Source organism: Corvus cornix, chromosome 2 (assembly GCF_000738735.6).
Source record: "Corvus cornix cornix isolate S_Up_H32 chromosome 2, ASM73873v5, whole genome shotgun sequence".
NCBI lineage: Eukaryota > Metazoa > Chordata > Aves > Passeriformes > Corvidae > Corvus > Corvus cornix.
In genome coordinates, this window is record NC_046333.1 from 122610410 (window position 1) to 122637345 (window position 26936).

Sequence of the window (26936 nt, forward strand, 5' to 3'; positions counted from 1 at the left end):
TGGCTCGCACAGGCTGTGACATATAAAGGCTGCGAGCAGCTCCTGCTGGCTTCACAACCAGCACAGTTTTGTTCTTTGGGGGGTTGTAATAAGAGACACTTCTTCACAAAGGTTCATATCATCACATAGGAGAGTGCTATATATACTGGGAGAACAATAGACTGTGTTCTTTTTTTCTTGGTATTATCCAGAGGTAAGCCATTCAGCTCCATAAGTTTGCTTTGCATGCAGTTTTATCAGTGCTCATCACATTTTGCTGACCTTAAGATTTGAATGCTATTTCTAAGATGTCCTGCTTTCATGCTGTATATGTTTTCTTTTGCCTACTAGTTTTATCTTTGCCACACTGTGTCAAAACAGTCCACGCCTACGGGATAGGCATAGCCTAGGATGTATTTTTAATTTTCAGTGGAAAACATGATTGAGGTTTCTTGCAGTCTCCCCATATAAGATTTATGGTGTGGTTTATGGACCGATCTGGTGTGATAGCACTGTCACTATTTGAGGAATACTACTAGCTCTGACCATGTAATTAGTGGTATAATGATACTTCATTTTGTGTGTTGTAGTAGTAGGACCATCATCACTTAATACAGTTACTAAAAATTGCTCAGCAACACATGTTCTGTGTGGATTGCTTTTATGATTGAGCTGACAGACAGAATGATTTTTCTGGTCACAGCCTGCCAGTTCACTTTGTCTTGCTGCCCAGATATACAGAATCACATCTTTGATATCTTCTCTTCTACAGATTTGCTTTCTGCTGCCCTGACTTAAAGCAGAGTACCTCTGTGGCCTATCTGTCTCCTTTGGCCCCAGAATGACAGTAATTGCTGCAATCAGTTGTACTCTCTTATTTTCCGTTCTCTGTGAAACAAGTGCATTAGTGTTACCCAACTCCACTGACCTATTCCTGTCAGACAATAATTTCACTGACATCGAGACAGCTCTGGCAGCTCATCTGGACTCTGCAAAAATTCCCAAAGCCAGGCGGAAGCGCTACATTTCGCAGAATGACATGATTGCCATTCTTGATTATCATAATCAAGTCAGAGGCAAAGTCTTCCCACCTGCTTCCAACATGGAATATATGGTAAGTGAACTGTGTTTATTTCAGAGCAAAACAAACTATAAATCAGTGATCTGATTTTCTTAAACAAATTGTCATGATTTAGTTAACTAAATAAATGTTTTTTATCTATTACTGCTCACTAAAATGTTCTGTCCTTACATTTTTCAAGCTGCATTAACTTCAGCAAGCAAAAGCTAAATATTGAACTCTGAACCTCTTACTTACCCTGTTCAATTTTCATTTCCATGTGTAGTCCCAATGAAGTAAATGAAGTGGTGAGTTAACTGCTTGTTGGCCTGAGGAATAGTATGTGATCACATGTGAACCAAAGAGTTTGAAGTGCTAATCATTAGCCCCTTTGTTTTTGTGGAGTACACTGTAAGTCATTGCCCTGATGTGGGCAAAAAGGTACCCAATGACCATTTCTACTTTCTTTCACACATAATATCTATGGAAGCAATATGGTAAGACTGTGTTTGCAAAGTAATTAATCTGATGCACTGTTTGTCTCCTGTTCATGTGTTTTACTTACTGGATATTTTTTGTGTACATCTAATACCATCAAATACAATGCTGCTTTTAATTGTTTCTTTAGTATGCAGGATTTCAATGTGCTCAAAAAAAGTATGTGGCAGGCATGTTTTCTTCTTATTGGAAAATACTTATAGGAAATATCTGTTCCTGCAGGTATGATAGAAGTTACACATTCACTGTGATCTCATACTGAGCACTACTGGCTAAAGCAGTGTTTGCTACTTTGTGTTCCAGCTTTGCATGCATGCATAATGTGGGCCTCTAATATTAAACATAGGTTGTCCAACAATTTTTTTTTTTATGTTGTAATTAATGTATTCACACTGTTTTGAAAGTACAGACAAGTTGTGTCAGCACCATATTAAATGCTTAAAATCAGAGAGTTTCTCATATGACAATGGATGGTTAATAGGTTTGAGAAACAGGACACCATCAGCTTGACAGAAAGGGGATATCAGTAATAACAGCTCCTTCTTTGTAGCAGCTAATGACTAAAAATTTGGACATGTTTCTATCACAGATGATACCTAAATCTGGATTTGATCATACAATCTGTTCAGCACATCCCGGCAGCACCTCAGAATGCTGAGTGCACTCAAAATATTGCAGGATGAAGACCATAGGCTGAGTTTGGAGTCTGGTTGAGTGGAAAGGTCAGAGACAGAAAAACCAGAGAGGTCAGAAGTCAAGCTCAGTCATCATTTTCATTGCTGTGCTCTCCACGGATGTTTCCTTTGATTCTGCATAAATAAACTTTGTTGTAATGTCTGAGGGAATGGCAGCCTACCATGCCCTTCCTTGGCTTGTGTGTTTTAGAAATGTGCTCCTGCAGTTTGCTTAACTGAAGCCAGCACCCTGTCATATTCCAAGGGTTTTGGAAGTGCAGTGTTCTTAGCCTGTTCAGTAAAAAACCATTGAAAATAGAAAGCAAGCTTCCTGGATTAAATCTATTTTAATGAACTCATGTACGTAAAGTGCCTAGATTTTATCTATATTGGTGGGTGTGCTGCTGCAGCTTTGCTGCAACATAGATACAAAATCAATATTGAAGTCAAGCTCTTTACAGCTGGCATGCTGTTCTTTTCCTTGCATTTCTCACTATTGCTTTTGCCAGTAACAACCAGCCATAGGATGTCCCTGTGTTCCTGGCAGCATCGGCCCCATCAGTAGTCTCAAGGGCAAGGACCAAAGGCTTTCTTTTACATTTGGTTTTCCAGTCTGAAAGTACTTTTTGACTTCATGCTGCAGAATTTGGATCAGCAACTCAAGCTATGTAGGTAATGATCCAAAATGCAACTTGAGCTTGAATCCCCAAGTAGCAGCCACCGCTCTGCCACCAATTCTCTTTCAAAATTGTGTAAGTCTGTGTGTATCCCATCTAACTACAGAGCAAAAAATGTTCAGTGAGCAGCATCACAGATGGTGTGCTCTGCCATCTGCGCTGTGGTCATGGCACCATCTATTGAACTTCTTACCTCTGTGACTACAGAAGGGTTTTGGTAGGGAGGCCTTGAAGATGACCCGGTGCTGTAAGCCATACCAAGACTGGAAAAACCATTATCAGTAACTGAGTTTGCTTTGTCCATTCTTTGGTCTCTGAATAATTTCAGTGTGTGGCACAGAATCTGTTGTATCTTACAGGGACATGAGGTTGCTGCTGCTATATAAAAAAGATGTTATGTTTCTCAATACTTATTTTCATAAATAAGACAACAAACACATTGTAATTACCAGCAGACAATGTGCATTTGTACTTGAAAGGACCTTACAGAGTGTGTGTTCCTTTCCTGAATGGAAAAGTGCTGGGGTAGTGAAGAAAATGGCCTATCCCATTTTCCCTAACAACGACTAAAACGGATGTCACATGTTAGAGAGCTGGAGTTGCTTACAGATGCAGTGAATTGTGGAAATCTTTTGTAAGTGTGTTGAAGTAGAGAAAAACTAAGCAGTTTTGAAGCACAAGAAAAAGATATTTTTTCTTCTTTTCTCTGTTCACAGTTATAGTAAATTGTGTTTTGTTGTTTTTTCCTAATTCTGTTAGGAGCCGTTCTTCTCATTAATTACTGTATCCCATTCTCACTTCTGTACAGTTCCATTTGCTTTTATTTCCACTTCCCTGGTAAGAACTCAGTGTTTGGCTGCATGGTTTGGTTCTTGTGATTCCAGTTCTCCACACCCAACCTTTTTTGGGGTTTTCTATTTGACACATTCTGTTCCTCTCCCTGATACAGTCTGCTTCTCACATGTTCAATGCTGTTATAGATACTTCACACTCCTTGGGCATTATTCTCTCTGACCTTACTGTGTGGAAGATTTATGTGCTGTAGGACTTCAGATGAGAGGTCTTGAAGAACAGCTTTGAATGCACATGGGTTAGGCAGGGGAAGTTCATATAAGCTGGGTAGTGTTTTAGTTCCCTTTGGTCCAGGTGGGTCTGGGTGCTGCTCCAGCCTGTTGTATGCAGCTCCCCATGAAAGAAGACAGCTGGGGAGTCAAACATGGTGGGAGGCATTGTATCAGTCCCCAGTGAAAGAAACTGGTGTGTCTTATGCCAGTTACACTTTAGTAAATCTTTCTGTTGCGACATTGGCACACCCAATGTGTTAGGCTTTAAAGTAGTTCTCCTTTTGGTTCTGGTTCTGGAGTTGCTGATGCCTTCAGTTGGAAGTTTTTCTGCAGATACATATCTAGTCAGTGTATATGTGAACCAAAATGAAAGAGAAAGAAGACAAGAACTTCCACGCCTATAATGCAGAATTAATGTGTCCTTATTTTGATTTGGACCTTTTTTTTTTATCCTAAGACAATCTTTGCTTGTGCTCTAAAAGCTGAGGGCATACCTGCAGAAAGAAAGATGACACCATACTTTTGGCCTCACAAAGGGTGAAAATAATCTACTTGTCTTTGCATATTTTTTGTGGAGAAAGCAGAAAGATTCCATAAAATTCATGATTCAGAAAAAGTGAGACATAGAGTTGCCAGCAGCTCTCTAGTGTGAAAAGCATGTACATCTGTAGATCCAGTGGAAGCATGTGAACAAAGAAATCCCTTTTTCTGAATGCTAATTCTGTACTATAGAGACCTGTGTTGCCTTTCTGGAACATCTCAGCTACTTGGTAGGCCAATAAATATTTGCAGTATGTTGCCAGCTGAAATTTGAGTCTCATGAAACCTCTTTTAGTGTGCATTGGTACTATCCTTAGACTTCCAAAAGACTTCCAAAACATTCATTCATGAAATATCTGTTCCTATGAGAATCAGAAGTTATTTTTACCTTCCCTACCGTCATCCCCACTTGAGGCCAGTTTCTTCAAAGTCTGTATGGCCTTTTTTGTATCCCACATCACTGTGTTTTTGCAAAAGCTGGTAGAGCAGGTGCTTACATACAGACATGCCCTTTACAGCTTTGTACGCAGAAGCAGTAACTGATAAAAGTGGGCCTTGATGAGCACTGAACACCATCCTCTGTGGCATTCCCATGCAAAATGGGAAAATCTGTTTTATTTAAGAGTACTCTGAGGTGATCTGAATAACTTGTTGAAGAGCCATAGCAAAAGACAAGTTGTAGTAGTTTCACTGCTGGCTCTGCAAGGATGAGTCCAGAGCCCAGTATGAATCAACATAGTTATTAGTGGACTGGCAGTAGCATGTCTGAAGTATAATAGTGGGGGCAGGATTGCACACTCAAAACGTGTTTGTGGAATGCAGTCTGAAGATTTTAAGTGCAAAAAGTGCTCCAAATAAACTTGAGCCTGCTAATGTACCAAAGATGTTCAGACACAGTTTCAGTTCTTTTTTGTTCAGTGATATGTAACTGCACTTTTATATTTGGGAAAATCTGCCCCTTGTTGAACTTTGTCACTTTGAGTCACTTTGAGTCTCTTTGTAGGACTCAAAGTAGTAAAAGATTTCCAGACTAGCCTGAAATGAGTTAGTTTAGCTACCCAGGAGTTATTTCATATTTCTCATGAGCTGATGGCACAGGAACTGGAAGAGAATGGAGAATCTCCGCGTATTAATTTCTAGTAAATCCACATAAAAGACCATGATAGACTGAACAAAGGCCCTACAACAACCTATTGTTGTAGAATAAAAGTAATTGTGTTCTAAAAGAAGCTGCTGTGGTCCTGTGAAGGAGTCCAGGTATGTCATGCTGGAAATCTGTGCACTCTGTGTGGCCCAGGAATGACTCTCTTTGCTGAGGTGATGTATTTGGATACTTCCAGTCCCAGAAAATTTGCAGGTAACTTCCAAAGTCAGGTCAGAGAAGCAAGGTATAACCCAGTTAGTGCTCACAAATGCAAATAACTGCCTTACTATTTCACTTCTAAATTTGAAAGTCTTGATAAAATTCTTTTGCTGTGAAGGTGGTCTTAAAAATGTTCTGTGAATATGCAGTAAGTGACAGGTAAGACAAAGTCCCAAAAAACCCCAACAAACCTACTTCAAGTTTTCCAAAGTCTTGCTTAATACCTAAAGCCTTTTGTATGGACATGGAAAGAGTGAGTTAGGTTTTCTCTCCAATTCAATAGCATTTCTGATAAATAAACTTCTCAACCTGTTTACCTATTTTTTTTTTTTTCCTGTTTTCAGTGTGGTTTCTTACAGACCATTCTAAATCTTTAAGGACATTTTGTTCTTGAGTCATTTGCCCTGGCTTATTTACATGGTCCCACTGAACTCATACATGTCTGTGAGTAAGGATTGCAGGGCTAGTTCCTTCAAGATTTATGTCTAATGAGTTGGATAGAGTCTCTTAATTCATGTACTTTATCCCTGGCCTGTTGCAGGACTTCCTTCTGCATTAGATACATATGGTTTTCATCTTGTCTGCTCCTGAACACATATAGTGATGCTGTCTCAGTCACATCTCTTGGCAAATATTTTACCTTAGGAATAGAAATTACTTCCAAATGTCTAACCTAAATATTTCCCACTAAACCTCAGATAATTAATCTTTATATGCATTTTTTAACTGCAAATAGAATTTCTATCCTTTTTCATTTCAAAAATTACCCTTGTCATATTTACTGACAATTTTCTTGGCATTAAGATGCATATTATCTTTCCTAAATTTGCATGTGCATATCATTACAATACTTCTGCATATTGGATCAAATTACAGTTGCACTCCATTTACAGTTCCTTTGTTAAATTAGTGAGCAAGACCCTTAGATGTCAAAGAAGATTAGGCCCATCATTTTAACTATGCATGTCTAAAGACCCAACTGCCATAATGCAATGAAGAATTTACTGTAGAAGTTACTGGCAGCCTACTTTTTCCATTGAGCAGCCCTGTTCCCTTAAATCCTGTATACATGGTGAAGTTTGAAATAAAGTAATCAGATGACGAGTCAGGGTACAAAGTTCTTAATATGCTTTTCATCATGCCAGAGCACAAAATAAATGTAAGTATAGTCTTCTGGCAGATGAGAGCTCAAGGTGCTTGGAGGTTCCCCAGTGTGGGCCTCCTATCCTAGTCTGCCATAGCTTTTAGCTTGCTCTATGCTGGTAATTCACAAGTGAGGTAAGAACAAATGAGAAGGGTTATAATGGTGGAATGTGTTCACTGGTTCCAGTTTCTGCCTCCTACCACTTGTTTTTCTGTTTAGCCAGTTGAGTATGTCCCTTCTGCCTAGTACCATAACCCAGCACTAGGAGTGTCTGAAGATCATGGGCAAATGAATTCTGGAATATTGATCCTCTCAGAAAATTGGAATAATATGGGAGGAACTGATGTGGTTCACATGGTTACAGTTAATTGTGTCAGTCTGCATCACAGTCTGGAAAGGAAGCAGTTGTTTCACAGCATACTCAACCTTTTTCTGCAGTGGAGGCACAACATGGCAACTGACAGTGAAGTGAGAAAGCAGGAGTAAATGTAGCTTACTTTCTGCTGATTTTGGCAAAATAGAGTTACCTAGCCCTCTTTTGCCTCACAGGTGAATTTAGCCACTTACATGTTTCCTAGTGCACCACTGTCAATAGTGCAGCACTGTACTCCTTGGCTATCACTGAGATGTCGGATGTTGCCCATTTTTCCAGCAGTTTCATTGATAGAATGCAAGGAGAGCCTGTTCAGTCTCAGTAAATGGTGTTCATTTAGGGTCAAATCCAGGTGGATGCTACTGATAAGAAGTACAAAGGCCATCTGTTATGTGCAGAGTGAATGATAGATCTGTTCAAGAGTTGAACGTAAAAGACCCTTCCTGGAAAGCGCTCCTTGAAAAATCTGAAAAACTTCCCCAAAAATGCTGCAGTTGATAAATTTTGTGGAAGAGAATGACTGTGTTAAACTTGCTTTGGTACTAGAGCTCTGTTCCAATGTTTTATGCATAACAATTTTAAAACATCCATCTTGATGGTGTTTTAGAAAAGAATATTTACATTATTTAAATTTAGTATTAGCAGAAAGCCTTCTAGGAGTTTAAACAAACAAAAAACAACTTAGTAAAGTCTCAGATAGAAAAGCAGCCTGCCCAGAGCACTCAGAATTAGACATTCCTTTATTATTAAATGTAGCACCTCTTGAACTTCGTGGCTAAAAACACAGACAGGGCATTTTTCATGAGAATCTTGATCCAAAGTACACAGTACTTTGCTTCATACATGAATGGAGATGGTAGTAACCTTAAACCTCACAACATTTTTATCCTCTTTCTATACCTGAAACAATAAATACTCTATCATAGGTCTGTTAAAATGTGTATCCTAAAGGCAGAAAAAGATGGAAGCCCCAGGATAGCCCCTTGCTTGCGTTTTGTACACAGAATCCTGCCTTCAGCTCAGGCCCCTCCATGTATGAATGCATCTGAATGTGCCCTGGGATGGGGTTTGAGGTCTGTTTATGAACTGGTTTTGCACATCTATCTATCTGTCAGTGGTATCTGTTAATCTGTATCAAGAGAAAGAATCTTAAATTGAGCTTTCTTCGTCTGAGAATAAAGAACTATTGTTCTTATTCTTTATTCTGTGGAAAGAAGAAGCTGCTATGTGTTTTCTTTTATGTCATGCTGCCATATCTTTCAGCTAGAGCTACTTAGAAAATAGTAAGTATTTTCTTTGAAAACTTTTAAAGAAATAAGAACATTTTTTTCTTTTAATGAAAAACTTCAGTGGTTAGTAACAAAGAAAAGTAAAAGGTAGATTTTTTTCTGTACATAAGAGAAATGAAACACCAAAAAACAAATACATTTTTGTTCACATTTTGTGTTTCTAAGAAAATACAATTTTTTCTGATCATATTTAAAATGAGGTCAGACATGCTCCTTTTCAGACTTCTGACCAATTGTCAGGGTGACATGGAACTAGACAGAGTTTGGTCCTTTTTGTTACCACTTCTAAGATAAGCTCTTGCCAATTAAAATAAGTCTTGCAGTAGGTTAGAAAAGCACTGAATATTTTAAGATATATAGCTGTGATGTTTAGCTTTTCCAAAAGCTAAACAAATAATAGCATGTCAGAGAAGCTTATTGTTATTAAATCTGACAGTGTACCAATTTTCTTTATTTCTTGTTGTTTAAAAGCCTGATGCCAAACTTGAAAGGAAATGCAGACAACCTTTAGAAGAAAAAAATTGACTACTAACAGTGGTAAAGCTTCAAGTGATAGCACTTTGTGTTTGCACCGCATAGACACCCAGGAATAGAAACTCCTATGTAAAACACAGACTTGAATTTTCATAAGAAAAGTATTTCTGGCAATGAGGTTTCTTCGGAATATGTCTGGTGATGCCCTGATTAAGCCAGGCCTTCTATTACTGAGCTTTTCAGAAGTGTGACTCAGATGTTTGGAGGTTTGGATATATGAGAGTAAATTTACTATAAAACATTGCACAGTTTTACTTTGAGTTGCAGTGGATTGTTGGACAAGCAGCTTGATGTATTAACCCTCTATTTATTTGCAAAAGAATGACGTACAGAACTGCAATTCCCGTCAAGATGTTTTTCTCTACAGGGTAGACTGGGAATTTTCTGTGTAAACTTTTTAGTTATTACCTAATGGATATGAGAAAGTACCTGCATGCGTGGTAGGCACTAATTACAATATGCACAGAAAAATTTCTAAGAAGTGGCTGTTGCGATCAAAACAAAAAAATTCATATTCTTAGAGAGAGGGAGAGTGAGTCTAGAGTCCAAATGATCTCAGAGCCCAAGTAAATATATAAAGTTTGCCACATCTCTCTGTAAGTTCCAATGAGCTCATATGTTTTCATCACACAGTATGCATTGAAAGAAGTGAGGGCAAAAAGATGAGGCTCTTTGAGTCATTCTGCTGTAAAAGCATGCAGGCAGAAGGGCTGTTAGGTTGTTTTATTAAGCTTTCTGCCAGATTTGGGGTAGTGGACATGGTGGGGGGTCCTACACAAAGTTTCTAAACCTGAAAATGCTACAGGTCTGACTATATGAAAGAGAAGGGGAGCAAAGGACTCCTGTGTGCCCTGCACACTGCTGAGGGATTTGAGAGAGCCACCGTGCACGCAAGTGGTGTGAGCGGTGCAAGGGTGAGTGACCGGGAGGACAAGACCTGTGTGTTGGAGGGTAGCAGCCTCCATCTGCTAATCCGCTCTGGGACTTGCACGAGCAGCTGTGGAATGCAGCTGCACAGATGGACTGGACATGTTGGATTTCATCCCTTGGCTTCACAGTGTTTTTCTCAGAGGAAGAAATTGCTCGAGTCAAGGTTTTTTTCTTTCTCGCTTGCTGCTTGGAAGTAAGAGCTTTTGATCTTCAACTAGGCAAACAAGGAGAAACAGGGGGCTACTGGAGACAAAAATAATATGTTTGAGGTGGAAGGGCTAATTTTTTAACGAATCATTGCTAAAAGAAGGTTGTACAGGCCATCTTTTGAGATGCCTAAGAATCACTGTAGATTTGTTTGTGTGAAATAACAATCTGAATATCACTGAGTCCAGAGTAAACATATATAAATGACAAGATGCCAAGACTGGCAAACAAATTGCCACTTTTTCTTCAAAATGTAGCAGTGCTGCCATGCAGCTCTCCTCAAATTGCATATCCCAGTGTTTCATTTGCCATCTCTTCATGTAACTGCGCTTGTGTGAAGACGCTGTTTCAGAAGGGAGTGGTTAAAACAATGAACTTCACCTATTTGCTCTGGATTTGTGTTCACACCTCACCCGGTGTTTGTCAGCTGTACAGTTGGTGGCAGCCAGCTGAGGGTCTGGTCACACCACAGCTGTCCTGGCATGATGGGCAGCAGACCTGACTCAGGGAATTCCTAGGAAGGTAGTGAGTGACCAGGGTGTGTATGCTTTGCTTAAAGTACTCGTTTTACCATTGAAAAATATGTATAATATTATCTTAGCTGATATGTCACATCAAAAAAAACCACAACAAACAAACCAAATGCAAGCAGTGAGGTACTGAGGGCTGCTGCTGGTATTTAATGTCCAGAGCAATGGTCTGCTGAGGTTCTCTTGTGCTCTTTTGCAAGTGAGGACAGCTTCCCTATTACTGGCAATAAAAATGAGCTGGGAAAAATTAAAGATCATGATGACAAAAGAAGAGTGAAAGCACAGGTTTGGATTCCTTGAGTGTTTTACAATGATCATTAGCACAATCCTTAGGCTACCAGGTAAAAAACATATCTTTATGGACTCCACAATTAGCCCACATCTTCTATCTCACAATCTCTCTGCTGGTGCTGTCATGGAAGGAGCACTCCTACTTACCACATTTCCTTCGTATTTTCTTTTTGTCAATGAGGGCTATAAATTTAAGTGCTTCTCAAAACATCCAGTTTACACACAGATATCCACACAGAATGAGAAAATAATTAATACAGTGTATGACTGTGTATTCTGTTCCCTTTGTATTTAGATCACAAATTCTTGCTATCTGTTGCCATTAATAATAATTTCAGAGTACTTGCAGAGTAGAGGAGAGGTCATTTGAGTGATTAGGTTTGCCTCCTAAGACCTGTGTTGAGCAGAGTGTCAAGAAAAAGCTACTCCATTTAAATGATTGATATGAGGACTGCAATTCTGTCTGCAATGAAAATGAGCAGAACCATGTTTCTAAGCCCAAGTTATAGTTAAAAATTGTTATGTATGCAGTTCCTCAAATTAAAACATAGGTATCAAAGTAGAAAGGGAACAGCCAATTATTTTTCAACAAATATCATGGACAGATCTTTGCAATATTGTAGTTGTTTCTTTTCTTTTTCATCATCAGAATGTTTATTTAGCTTCACCCTTGTTTTAATACCTGAGAGCATAGTTGTGACCAGGACCTTCTGTTCCTCCCAAGCACAAAAGGACAACTTCATCCTTTCTACATGAAAATTATCTAAGAACAACTGAGAGACAGCTATAAAAAGGGAATGTATGAAAGAACTGTGTCCCACAACATTAAAAGGCTTTCCTTGGTGAAGGAAGACCACTTTTTGGACTTCAAGAAATTTCATTGAACATGAAAGAGATTTTGTTTTACACTCTACTGCTTATTACATATTTTGGAGATTAAATATTTTACTATTTGTTTACAGAGGGAAACAAACAAAATCTAGGATGAAATTCTGTCTCACTGGCAAAATTCCTGCTGACTTTATTAATGCTAAGATTTTACTCCTAACTCTCAATAAACATGTGCTGTGTGAGTGCAGAGAACACCCCAGAGCTGCTTCATAAAGTGGTCTCTGGTGTTGAAACTCCCCATGTAGAAGCACTGTCCTGTTCCTTGTGTTCAGTCCTCTTGACAATTTTCAAGTGAGATGTAGTTTGGAAGTGTTGTTTTTCAGGGAGCAGTACAGAGAGCACAGTCAGACAGCTTTCTAGGAAAATAATGTTTGGCTCAAGAAAGAAAAATAAATTGGCCAAAGAATGTTCATTTCAAGTTGTCGGTGGAAGCGTGGTGACACGCTTTAACTCTGTTGTGGCTCAGTTAGACCTAGTTGAGAAGTAGGAAGGTTTCCATGCTGGACCAAACCAGTGATCTGGAGTTTGGGGGGGGATCTTTATACTGGATAGAAGGTGACTTCTTCCTCAACTACTTGCAACCTAGCAAATGAAGATTAGCTGTCCCCAGGGAGTGGATGATCATAGTTTGGCACTGGGAATTTGCACAATCAGCATTTCAGGATGAGTCACCTTCTTAGATCTTAACCCACTGAGTATGGACATCTTTCTCCTTTTTTCCTTTTACAATTTTGCATTCATGTCAGGCAGCTTTCTCAGATGTTTAATAGGAGCACTGGATTGCCCATCATTTCAGAGTTTATCACTCTGGTTTTTTTCAATTCTTTGCTAATTAGCTTGAGCTTTTTCATTTCTCCTCATACAGAAACTGTCCCTTTTACTTTCAAGTTACTTCAGTTTCTCTTTTTAGGATATATTTGTATTTCTTGATATGGTGTTTATCTATGTACAACAATGAATCCACATGGCTTCAAAAGTCAAAATGTCTTTGCTCTGTTCTCTTATATGCCCAAAACAGGGGACTGAACTGAGATAAAAATTAGTACAAGTGTGGACTCAGGATCAGACTTTTTTTGAAAGAGTGAACTAATGGCACAGTTTCTTACAATATTTTGGGTCATTATGAGATAATATTTTTCACCTTCAGCCTATATTAGTCATTTGCCTTTTTATAGAATCATAGAATGTTTTGTGTTGAAGGTATCTTAAAGATCATCCAGTTCCAACCCTCCTGCCGTGGGCGGGGACATCTTCTGCTCATAGCTCATAGCTCCATCCAGCCTGGCCTTGAACACTTCCAGGGATGGGGCATCCACAACTTCTCTGGACAACCTATTCCAGTGCCTCACCACTCTTCAAACTAAAGAATTTCTTCCTAATATCTAATCTAAACCTACCCTCCTTCAGCTTTGAGCCTTGTCCTATCACTTGATCCCAGTGCAAAAAGTCCCTTTCCATCTATCTTGTAGGCTCACTTCAGGTACTGAAAGACTCTGTAAGGTCTCTCTTATGCACTCTCTTCTTCTGGTGATCATCTGCTCATCCTATAAGGACTGAGACCACCTTTTCTTCTGAGAATATGAAGTAAATAAAATAAAGAAGGTGAGGCAATCAACTTCTCCCCTGAAATACAAATTATTTACATAGCAGTAGGGGACTCTGTATAGAGGCTTTTCACCAGCCTGCTAATGGATGAAGGGAGGAAATTTAAAGATGCTGCATATGCTCCCCCCTCCCCCTTATTCATTAGTCAGTAGTTATTTTCCTTCTCTTTGGTTTTTTTTTTTATGTTTGCCAAAAATTTAATCTGTCCAGAGAGGGATCAAGAGTGAATAGATAATGGAAAGCAGAGTGTACGATACATGACAAACTCACAACATTTTAACTGAGTTTGAAACAACTTGCCAAAACTTTACCAATCCAACGCTGCAGATGATTCCTGATAAGCAGAAATGAAGCTGGGAAGTGAAAGTGAACTAGAAATGCCCTCACTGTCGAAGGCAGGGGCTGTGCCTTGTTAGAGAGTGTTAACAGTGAAAACCTAATCCATTCTTCACATTTCTTTCAAACACCTAACATGCTGTTTTGAGAGGCAGTTTAGTACACAAAAATGTGCAGTGTGGAAATCAGGATCTCGGTGCTATTTGTGTGAATACAGTACACATTTAGATTACTGTGGGAGTGCAGCCAGGTCACTTGGGAGCAAGCACGCAAAACTCATGTTCAGCCTCCTGGCAGGAGCACTCGTGCCAGAAGCATGATTAATCCCAGCAAAGGAGGGTGTTTATGGGGTGTCACAGTCCTGGCAGAGCAGCCCCTTATGGATGCACACCAGGCATCTGTGTTTGGACCCACATGCTGGATCCATGAGCTCCTCTGCTGCCCTGGGCCTGGGCAGGCTCCAAACACCGGCTGTGGCCCCAGCCTCTCAGGCACACTCCCCAGGCACACTTTTGTGTTTGTACCTACTCTTTAAGCCCTCTTTTTGGGACCACTTCAGTACCACAGGGATTATAAAGGGGTTTTTATACACAGGCCACATGCAGCTAGTAAACTTAATGGCAGAGATACAAAGCGGAAGAAATGTCTGTGCACAGTTTTCTTCGCCTTGGGCCCTAGAGCATATCCTGGATTTTGGATTTTTTATCTCTAACTCCTCCAAGAAACTCCCGTGATTTTTCAGAGCTGAGGTCTAAGTGTTCCCTGGCTTGAAGACTATTCCTTTGTAGCATGCTTCTTTTTAAGACGTCTGTCTTTTGTCCTTGTACTAGCAATTTGCTTTGACTTTGTTCTGGAAGATTTGCTGAACAGGCGTAAAATAAATCTTCTCTGCTTTGAGCACCACCCATTTTACCATCCCTAAGGTGGTTCCTCTTGAATGGAAGATGATTTGTGTTAAGGAGTCTTACTGGTCTCTGTTGTGCTTCTTCACCTTTAATCTAGGGTGTACCTTACCCACTCCATATTCTCAAAAGCTTGGTTCAGTGGCTTAGCAACTTCATAAAATTTACTAAATTTTGTCCTTCTCACTAAGAGAAATTGCACAAAGTACTAGTCAGGGCATGAATTACCGTCCTAGTCAAAGATCAGTCTTTTGACTCTGCAGGGTTGTGAAATTAAAACTGAATTCTGAACTCATCACGCATATTTTCTGTACTATGAGCTACTAATAATTTCTGAACTAGAAATTATTAGTAGCTCATAGTACAGAAAATATGTGTGATGAGGGCCACTTCATTCTTTGATAAGTTAATTTCTGACTTTGCCTCTTATTTCATGCCTCAGAGAGCATGCTCTTTATTTCATAGCCACTCAAGATTTATGAGTTTGTGTTTGTGTTTAAAAAGCACTAATGGTCTGCATAGGCAATTTTACCACATTCTGTTCCTGCCTTTCTACTTGCAGTTCATTACAACTGTTCTGCACCGGAGCACTCCACTCAGGGAATTCCAAATATACATGTAATTCCAGAACCTACAGCCTACTTGGGTATCCCTTAAACACTAAGATATACTAGGATTTGTGTGCACTTGGAATGTAACAGTGAGATATTCTTTATCAGGAGCTCCAGTGGTGCAGTAGGTTCTGTTGCCAATATCTCTGTTATTCGTGAGACAAACCTGTTTCGCTGTGGAGGAAACAGTAGAGTTACAAATCAGGAATGTAATTGAGCAGGCAAAGCATATAAAGGAGACAGTGTTTACGTTCACTTGTCATGTTCCAAACATTGGAGAACTTAAGAAGTCAAATTGTCTGTCCTTACAGAGCTGTTATCTTTTTATATCAGGCAGTGAGCAATGCCAGTTCCTGTGCAGAATAAAGTAGTGAAATCCATACTGCACCTGGAAACTATCCAAAGTCTTTGCCTTTGTGGAATCCCTTTTCTTGACCTTGTGACCTCAAATATGAAGAGCTGCCACACACACATTGTCTCTGGCTATAGATATTCCTGAGGTCCTATTTCAAATGTGTTGGGGTTTTGTGGGGTATGTAATACCTATGCTGAATTGTTCTTCCCTGTGTTCCTCTCCTTCAATTTCTATCTGAGTCCCAGCCAAAATTTCACTCCTGTCCACACATGGATCTCATCAACACAGAAGGGAAAATGGTAGGAGAATGCCTGTTTGGTGAAGGGCTTTTCCAGAAAAAAGGGAGAGTTTGGAATACATGGCTTCCTCTAATGATGTGGGCAGGAATTCTGTCCAGCAATAGGGCAAATCCCACTGGATTCTGTGCATGCTGCCCCACAGTTCTCTTCTTAGTTCTAGATCTGACATGTTACAATAGTATATTTGTGGGTTAAGATACTTGCTTCTTTTGTTCTAGCACTATGATCATTATCTGCTTTTTTCTGTTCTGCTGCTAAGGATACTTTATTTTGTCAGGTTTGGGATGAAACTCTTGCCAAGTCTGCTGAAGCTTGGGCTGCTACATGCATTTGGGACCATGGACCTTCCTATCTTCTGAGATTTTTGGGCCAGAACTTGTCTGTAAGAACTGGAAGGTAAGAGGATACCCTACAAAACAATTTTTTTGTCAGCCTTTGAACAACCTTTGAGATTCAGATCTTGGACTGATGCAAGTGTCATCCAGTAGTCTATGTTCTATATCTGTCAGTGTTCATTTGGCTTAAGAATATTATAATACTGTGCCCCAGTGATGTGAGGAGAGATCTAAAATGACATATTTGTCTTACTGTATTTTTAAAAACCCCAGGTATCGGTCTATTCTGCAGCTGGTAAAGCCATGGTATGATGAAGTGAAGGATTATGCTTTCCCTTATCCTCAAGACTGCAACCCTAGGTGCCCAATGCGATGTTATGGACCCATGTGCACCCATTACACACAGGTTATATAAATTACTTTCCTCTATTCAAAATCTCATGTCCAGAGCTGGACTTTCCTATGATGTGTCTATACCCCTCTCTCTCAAATAAATGTATGTGTATATGTATAAATATATGTATATGTATATTCCTTTTCAATTTGGACTTCACCAATAATAAATATTTATTCAGATGGTTTGGGCCACTTCCAATCGCATCGGCTGTGCAATCCACACGTGCCACAATATGAACGTCTGGGGATCTGTTTGGCGGCGAGCTGTTTACTTGGTATGCAACTATGCCCCAAAGTGAGTTGCTCTCTTTTATTTTTGTTTATTTTTATACTTTGTGCATGTTTTGGTCCTCTCATAGGACTGCTTACTCCTTTTTCTGCAGCATGAGCTCTATTTGTGCTTTTTCTGTGGGCTGCTCCTTTGTTCAAGCTTTCCATCTGAACATGCAGAAATGTATGACTTCAGTACACAAGGAAGAAAAGGAATGAACTTGACGTGTGTGAAACAAAACAAAAAACTTGTTTTCTGTTATTGCTGTTATTATTATTATTAATTTTTTTCTTCCTTCTTTGTGCTCACTTCACTTTACTTGGAATTCCTTATTTCTTCACTCTTTTATACATAGGCATGGTGAACTAGACTTCCTCAGGTAAGCAATCCCACTGTAGATCAGGCTCTTGATTTACTGAGAGGTGGGCCTGTGCAAACCTTATAAAGTTCAGTAAGGCTAAACACACCTGGATTGGGTTAATCCAAGCACAGGTACTGGGTGGGTACAGAATGTATTGATAGCAGCCCTGAGGAGAAGGACTTGTGGGTGTTTGTAGATGAAAAGCTCAATATGACTTACCACGGCACGCTTGCAGCCCAGAAAGCTAACCCCGTATCCTGGGCTGCATCAAAAGAAATGTGCCCAGCAGGTGATTTTCCTCCTCTACTTTGCTCTCCACCTGGAGAGCTGCATCCAGTTCTGGGGTCCTTAGCACAAGAAAGACATGGACCTGTTAGAGCGGGTCCAGAGGAGAGCCACTAAGCTGATCAGGGCTGGAATACCTCTCCTGGGAAGACAGGCTGAGAGAGTTGGAGCTGTTTGGCCTGGAAAAGAGAAGGCGCCAGGGAGACCTTTTATCAACCTTCCAGTACCTAAAGGGGTCTTACAAAAAGCTGGAGAGGGACTTTTCACAAGGACATGTAGTGATAGGACAAGAGGGAATGGCCTTAGCTTAAGGCAGGTAGGTTTAGATTAGACATTAGGAAGAAATTCTTTACTGTGAGGGTGGTGAGGCACTAGAACAGTTTACCCAGAGAGGTTGTGGACTCCCCATCCCTAGGGGTATTTGAGACCAGACAGGAAGGGGTTCTGAGCATTGCCTGTGGCAAAGGGGTTGGAACTAGTTTATCTTTAAGGTTCCTTCCAATCCCAATCATTCTGTGATTCATTCTATGATACATGTTGTTGCCCACAGGATACCTTTGCTTATGACCATGGTACATAAATTGCTTTCATATACAGTCCATCAGCCTAAGCTCCGTGTCTGCAAATCTACCTCATCTTGCCTGCCATGTTAGGGTCTGTTAAAATACAGGTCATAGACACCCATAGGTGGCCCTATATCCCATAACTTGCAGAGGTCTGTGTTGGGTTGAAATGCAGAAACTAGTTTTCTGCCAGCATTTCCTAGACATCATCCCAAGCTTACATTTGGGTGCAGAATGAGTCAGTGAAGTGTGGCTCTGGGAGAGCTTCAGTTTGCGGTCTGGTTTGGACCATTGTTGCAAAAGCCGCAGGGACAGTGTGAGTGGCTGGTTTCTCTGACTGTACATTCGGCAAAGACGTAGCTCTGTATAGGAATCTAAGTGTAATCAATTGAGCATGTTTTCCATAAACTCTTGGTGGCACAGGTCCATTTGTGGTAAAGAATATGCAAGAATATGTCATTACTCTAGCTGTTACATGAGTAAAAGAATTTTTAAAGGTTTTGCAACTTAAAAAAAGATAGGATTTCTTAAGAAAATTTACTTGGGGGAAAAAAACATCTTTGGAAATCAAGGAGATTTCTCTGTCCTTTTGTCTTTAATATTTACTGGAAAAGGATGGTAAGAAATGAATGTGAGGGAACAAAGATAAGGCAGCAAAAACTGTATCTGACTTAAAGCTCAACAACATGGAGAAGATGAAATCAAAGTTTCTAAGAGAATTTTTTTATGTATCTTTATTTGAAAACAAATATTAAAAATTACAAAATTTCCAGAATACTTCTCTCATTTTCATATGTAGGAAGAAAATAGATTTATAAATCAGGCATTTTTGGAAACTGACTTAGTGTTTGTGTATCAGTTACACAAACAATTGAAGTTACAATTGTATTATTGACATTTTATATTTTCTGAGCCTAAAAGTCCCACTGCTTCTCAAACAGCAAACCAAAGCCTGAAGTTACAAGCTCTTTCTCTGTGTGAGATTTTGTGTAGACCTTTCAGTCATAGGAAGTGGAATCATGATTTTTGCATTTACTTCTTGCAGGGTCACAAAAATTATATTGAGTGGTCTTCCCTGGATTAAGTTTGTATTTCTAAGATTTAATTGAGTCATGGACATTGGGCGTAGAGTCCTTGGGCACACACACAGAAATCTCTTTGCCACTCAGTAAAGTCTGTGCCTTTCTGAGTAACCAGCACATCAGAAACTCCTCTAAAGAGGAAGGGAGTTAAAAAAACCCCCAGTCTGAGTTATTAAGATTGGAACTTGGCAAAGACTTAGGATTTAGAACTCCAGTAATTTTCACTCATGCCATGCTGTAACACTGAAAAATATTTATGCTTCTGAACTGAGGGAAAAAACCCTGAAGTTAAGGAGGATAATTGCAAAGTTTAGAAAGGCCCCAGATTATCTAGGAGTCTTACACAAATCTGCCATGTGCTGCGTAGAAAATGAAGCAGAAATCAGTTTTCAGCAAACTCTGAATTTCCATATCAGTTATCAGACTAAATATGTTTCCTGAGCACTTAGTCTGCTGTACCCATTTGGAAGAGAAGTAGGAATGAGCAAATTACTTGAGATTTCTACTTTCTTCCAAGGCACAACTGAGACCAGGGCTTTTGATCCAGCGTTACTGGCTGGGAGGTGGGGGATGACAAAATGTTTCATAAATAATTGCATTACTCACTGCTATTCCACGTCACATGCAAACTAAAGGAAAGTTCTCTGCTCTGTGAGACATAACATTTAAATAAAAATCTAATTTTAACTTTCTGCCTACATCATGAGTGTTACATGATTCTCTAAAAGCCTGTGGTTTATATAAACTCCTAAAAATCAGGATGCATTTTTCAGATGTTCCTAGATGTTTCGGAGGTACCTCTTTTCATATGATCACTCCCCAGACTTTGTACCCCTTTCCCCCTAGGGTCTATTGCACACCTCTATTCACCAGACAGGAGCCCATCTTCTCCTCTCATTCACATCTATGAGACCTCTGGAAATGCCCCAATCCAGTTCCATTTAATACATTACTGGTGGAAATAGTTTTTATCTTCCCTTTTCTCAAATAATGAATTCAGCCTCAGAGCTTCACAATGCGAACCTAGGGTAGTGCAACCTAAGAATAAGGTTTCACTCAGTTTGTTTTTCCGTCTTCCAAGTACAAGCTTTTAAGATAACTGCCAGACAAAAGGGTGCTCAAGGAAAACCTTGCACCAATGCTTATTTTGCTATTTTTCATAAATATAGACCTCCAGTAAAAAATAGTCTGTCACAGGATCAGAGCATCAAAAATCACTTGGTTGTAGCAAAAGCAAGAAGGCTGGGACATCACCACTGAGACTGAAGGATGTGGAATGGATATTACTGGCCTGGATTGATATAGTCATTCTCCTGCTCATTTTTGGGAATTGCTAGATCAGTGTTTATCAGTAAACTACAGAAATATACTAATGTCATGTTTTTAGTAACAGCATTTATGGGATATCAGTGGAGACGTTAACTTTAATCACTAAGAACAAGTATGGTTAATGATTTTTTTTCTTCCATTCTGAAATTATTAAGCATTCTTTTTCATTTTTTATTTTCAGGGGCAATTGGATTGGAGAAGCACCATATAAAGTAGGAGTCCCATGTTCAGCTTGTCCTCCAAGCTATGGAGGTTCTTGTACTGACAATCTTTGTTTCCCAGGAGTAACATCAAACTACTTATACTGGTTTAAATAAGTTAAGGTTTACATTATTTTGAAGAAAACCCACAGATGAGTAACAAGAAGCTTGTGTATTGAATTTTGCACATATTATATATAGAGAGATATTGTAATAATACTCTGATGTTTTCTTTTTGTATGCTTTTGTATAATTAGCTTTCAAAGTACAGTATAATTTGGTTTTAACACTTTGGGATTTAAGACTCACATTATCCCTTTTAGATTAACATTTTGTTAATGAGTTAAAACTCATTTTAATCTTATCAAGTGTAGCTTCCTGAAGATTAGATTATATTAAAAGCACATCAAAAGATAAAATATTTCTTCCTTTTAAAAATAATAGCTCCAGAAAGAGAAGGGTCATTGTTTAATACTGTGCTTTAAAAATGGAGTGTGACATGCAAAGCAACAAGTTGTCCTCACACTCCCAATGGTTCCTCCCGTTTACACCTGTGCTTTCACCTGCAATGTCAATGGGACACTGAGCAGAGGAAGACATATGTGCAAGAGAAACTGCAGGATATTACCTACCTCATGCGCAGCGTCAATTCGTGTATGGTGTTCCAAGAGTTCAGCACACGGCTGCTGCTATCACATGTCTGTGTGCAGACAGGAATATTAGAGAGAATGAGGAACCACACTGGCCAAGCTGCAGTGGCTGTTAACTCACATGCCTAAAGTCTTATCTAGATAGAAAGCTACACCACTTTAAAAATACTGGTAAAACAGCATAGCTTGACTGTACCTTCCTGTATTTCTGAACACAGTCATAGTTCTATAATGGGGCTTTGCAGGAGTATATTTATTCTTTTACAGGAAGAAATATATTGCTGCAAAGCAATATACATCAATACATGACATCCATAGTGTTTTTTGCACTATAAGTTTACCAGTATATATGTTATCCCTCTGACTGAAACTCAGTTGAGGATCAGGTGAGGTCAGACCTAAAAGTAGGTAAGAATTCCAAATAAAAGACATTAGGAAGCTTTAAAAGTTCATATAGATTTGTTGCAAAAATTCCAAATTTCTAAAGCAATATATATCCTATAATATAAATTGTGCTGTTTCCTGAAAATACCTGTGTGCATTATTAAAAACCAAATCTTCCAAAAACCTTCCTGCCAAAACCTGAATGCCTTATGGGTGCTTAATAGAGATATTAAAACTAAAATATTATACAGGTACTTTTCTTGAAAAACAGATTATGAAAAGGAAGAAATCAGCTGTCTGTTTCAACTACTAGATCATTGAAAGAGCCTTGAGTTTTGGCTTTATGTTACAGGGCAGAATGTAGTCCACTTTAAATATAAGTGTTTAGTCTGCTTGCACTGCTACATTTAGACCTCTGAAATTTATGAACTTTGAAAAGCAATACTGAGTAGAGCAAGTGGAACAACAGAGGATAATTTCACTAGAGCTACATATGTAGAGCTGCATATGTATCTTTAAGTCACTAATTCAGTCTTTTGAGGGTATTTAGAACAGTCTGTCACCAGAATATGAAGTAACATATTGGTGATATAAAAAGAAAGATGAGAGTTTGAATTCTTCACATTAGTTACTCTTTTTCTCCAGCAAGATATCTGGAACAGGATCTGTAATGTGTGAAATGTAGCAGCTCCTCTCTATCTACCCATAACCTGATCCCTCAGAGAACATCAGCAGCTGATCTATGGCTCTTCAGATATTTCTGGTTAGTGACACTTCTGTATCTGACAGGACAAGACCTAGACAGGCACATTACCTTTAGATGTGTCCATGTTGTAAAAGGATAATACTTTGCAGTATTCTACTAACTTTTATTTTAACAGGTACAATATAAACATTTTTCCTTTTGTTTTCAAAGGAGTTTGGACTTGAGCAGTACTCAATCAGTCAAATACTTTGGCGGAGTAAAATCCAGTCCTGTTTTGGGAGTGAAAGACAACCTCTTTGCATTATCTATGTACACACTGAAACAAATGAGTGAGACAATACTACTTGGTGGGTCACTAGCCCCTCAGCCAGCACAGTTTTTGACAAAGATGCAGGTGAAAAATGCATTTTCATTCTGCATAAGAAATCTTCTATAGAGGTAAAGACAGCACAGTTATAGCAGTGCATCTAGCCATTTTGAGTATTTTTATTTTTAAAATATAAGATAGGAAGCAGAGCATAAGAAAAAATTCAGGTTAAGCCATGGAGCCTACAACAGTAGGTCTAACAATAAATGACTATGCACTTTGAAACTTGCAACTTGTATGTTGTATGGTACACTTTCCAAACAGGACTAGACATTGTAAATTAATTTATAATTCTGTCATTCAGCTGAAATTGTTATCACGGGTATATATGTTATCATATCTGTTACTTTTTAAGTTGCTACAAATACCTTGATTTTGTGGAATATTTTGTTTTCTGTGAATATAGAAAACTTTGCTTTGAACAAACAGGTATGCAGGTTTTTTCACAACATCCCATAATGGTGCTAGGTATTAACTATTGTAATCACACTGTAATTGACAGCAGCAAAAAATGATCTGGATATAAGCTATTTCATACAAGCAGCTCCTGATAAAAGCAGCCACAAGCACTCAAGCATTAGCTGAATATTTTTCATTTAACAGAGAGGATTACAGATCATCTGATATGTGATTGCCACATGAAATTTCCCCTTCCACTTTAAAGTAGAAGGCCTTTCTGTATTGCCTATTTGAATTGCCCCCATTTCTATTATCATTTTTTCTCTTGGGCCAGGCAATAACAATGCCAGTAAAGCTCTACTTTGATTGCCAGTGCCAGTGCTTCCTGATTGACTACCTGACACCAAGTGCTGCTACAAAAAAAAGCACTGAAATGTGCAGAAGATTTCAGATGTCTTTGGCAGCTCTGATACATGCTGAGGAAAGTTCTTGATGAGTTCAAGGCCATGCTGAGGCAAACTACCTCCAGTTGTTATTCTGATGGCCTTGAAGTACTAATTTCTTCTCAGCAGAGGGGTGTGCCTTTAAAGACGGAGAAATTAGCTCAGACTTCTGCTCTAAATATAAAATTGTAAAAGTATGCACAAGCTAAATTAAGGCAAAAAATATTTTTGGTCAAAATACTGTGAGAGGCATAAAAGTAAAAAAATAAATAACAAAATTGATATAATTAATTATTGAGTGCAGCTGTTTATAATATCTTCTTGTGACTTTTTGCCTCATTAAACATCTAACATGATAGGTAGCAATTGATACCTTTTGGTGCTAACCTCTATGTTCTGGTGCTGAAGTTACAGATGATTTTTTGTGGAAATATTACCATATACACTCCAGTGTTTGTGAGATCTTTTTCAGCTAAGCATATAACTTACCACTAGGTCAGATTTGCTTTCAAGGTTCCTTTTTATAGTTATTTCAGGCTCTAATAAGAGTTTTACGTGTATCAGAGAGGCAAATGTATTCCAAAACCAAAACAAACAGCACCCTCCCCTCATCACAGCAGGCAAGTGCCTGTGGAACAAGCTATGGGGGGAGTAAGACCTCTGAGATTCATGACTTCAGATTAATGCTGAGCAAGTTTTAGTGATTCCAGATCCTTTCTCTGAAAAATAAATGACTTCAGAAAATCTGGGCTTGACCTTGCAGACGTATCTTTGGGATCTACTCTTTGAGATCAGTTTGTTTCCCTCTGAATTTGAGGTGAGTTGGATCAGGTCTCAGTGAAAACCATAGGAGGTTTAATATAACTTCTGCAGGAATGAAAGAATTGGATTCCATGGGGGCTTTATGAACAGCAAAATTAGACTTAATGTGCCATCCCTTATCAGCACTGGGAAATACCATGGGGCTCTGAAAGAGGAAACCTCCCAGAGCAAAAGTACTGTGACTGCACGGAAAGAAATATATCTGTGTCTATATCCATATCTATATCTGTAGGCAGATGGATTGGTAGGTGGATATACGTGTTCAAGTATTCTCTCCGAGGATCAGGTTGCAAGCATGGATGCCCTCTCGTGGTTGAGAATGCTGCTACTCATTACATAGGAATCCAAGAGGTTTTAGGATTTTTTGAAAACAAATGCAAATCTAAAGTTTTTGGCCTTGATTTTAAAGACACATGACTTTGTTTCCTTTGAGAAAAGAGGTGCAGTGCACAACTCTTCCGTTTCTTAGTTTTACATGATTTGTAAGTACAGAACTCAATTGAAGTTTTATTAGCTGATGGCTACCTAACATACAAAGTTTTATGAGTATGCGGTAAAACAGAGTTATTCAGATGTCAGAAGAATTTTTAGAAGTGTTAAGTCAGATATAGTTCTTAAAAACCAGGGTGTGGGAAGCCTCATTACTCAGATACTAAATTTTGATGATCGCTAATAAAGTTTTAAAGGCCCAAATTACTGTTGCAATCTGCCCATTATTGCTAAGTTTTCAAGACAAAACTCTTGCTTTCCTATTCTAGAATGAGACGGTCTTGGAATCCAAGCACACAAAATTTTTGTGGTGCTTTTTTAAACTGCAGAATTGAAAATTTGTATACTCTAGTTCTCAGATCATACATAATTGGTCTGACTGTCTCAATGTGCACATACCTTCTTGTTTAAATTTACAAGAAGAATGTTGAAATTCTGTCAATAGAAGCCTGAAATAGCAATAACCTTCTCAAACTGCTTTCTTTCAATAGAAAATAATTTTAAAAATCAAGAAAAAATAGCAATTACCCATCTGATTGGTTCAACAGATAGGCAACAGCCTATCTGGTTAATTCAAGAAATGATAAATAAAATTTATTACTATTGGTAATTTCAATACTTTCTTTCTGCTTAACCTTCATTTACCAACTTGCCCTCAGGATAGAGTTATTTTATGTTAGAAAATAATTACAAGGTGATGCATTTTTAAATTCACACAATTCAGTGGAACACGTAGAAGGTTTTGATTGTTATCCACATTCTGCAGAGTTCCCCTGAATGTGATCTGTGAGAAATCCAGACTGAAATGGTTGCAATTCATTATCTCTTTGTCTTCTGCCAAAAGACAAAATTCAGAGTGGAAGAAGATTTTGGCATGTTATCTTTGGGTAATCAGGTTGTAAATTCTTTAAAATTCCTCATACTGAAAATGCATATGAATTATACTTAGGGTTATTTTGGCCAGCAGGAAAGAGGGGGAATATCTCTCAGGTTATATGTTTAGCTTACAACAGCAATTGTCATTCAAATCACTGGCTGTTCATCATGCTGCTAACTCACTACAGCTTCAATAGATCATCATAAGTCAGGAAGTATGTTAGATGTGACGTTTAAAGTAACAAAATTCTTCCTTAAGAGTGAATGGTAATATTGGAATCAATAGCTCTTAGGAGTTAAACAGCTTTGTTTCATGTAGGGTGCTCTAATGTAATTGAAACGGTGCTTAAAGGCGGGGTTCATTTAAGAAGCAAGCCATCTACAGATGCTTTTTTCCATATGCAACAAGGAAAGATTTTTCTGAGGCTTAAAAATCCTGGGGGTTGGAAAATAAGTGTATTTCTGTGCTTCTTTATCTGAACCCATGTCAAAAAAAATGTTCCGTGTTTATAGAGTGAAATCCTCTTTCCCCCCCTCTCATTATATATTTTCATTTTTCTTGTTTAGAATTTTTGATAATTGTGTGGGTGGGGTTGTATCTGGTTTTTTGGAGAAGAAAGCTTGTTGTCTAACACGTGTTGCAGTGAACTTACCAATGTATCATTTCTTTCATGTTGTCATACGACGCTATATATATGTTATACCTGAGATATAAATTTGTATCCCTGTTTTAACTTCTAATGCTATGAAACTGTGCATCATTTTGATCTATTTTGCAACATCTATGCATTTAAATAAAAAAGTAAAATTATCAATATTTACAATT

At 38.6% G+C, this 26936-nt stretch overlaps 1 protein-coding gene across 1 annotated transcript; it reads left to right on the top strand.

Annotated features, from left to right (window-relative positions):
• On the top strand, nt 1-26936 carry PI15 (peptidase inhibitor 15). Its single transcript, XM_010405074.4, has 6 exons — nt 1-193; nt 752-1093; nt 16430-16548; nt 16761-16893; nt 17063-17178; nt 20956-26936. Exons 2-6 carry the CDS (start codon nt 821-823, stop codon nt 21089-21091), a joined length of 777 nt encoding a protein of 258 aa, XP_010403376.2. The 5' UTR covers nt 1-193; nt 752-820; the 3' UTR covers nt 21092-26936.

Coding starts and splice junctions, on each gene's coding strand:
- PI15 (XM_010405074.4), top strand. CDS start 821: ATGACAGTAATTGCTGCAATCAGTTGTACTCTCTTATTTTCCGTTCTC. Junction 1,094..16,429: donor CTTCCAACATGGAATATATG/GTAAGTGAACTG, acceptor TTATTTTGTCAG/GTTTGGGATGAAACTCTTGC. Junction 16,549..16,760: donor TTGTCTGTAAGAACTGGAAG/GTAAGAGGATAC, acceptor TAAAAACCCCAG/GTATCGGTCTATTCTGCAGC.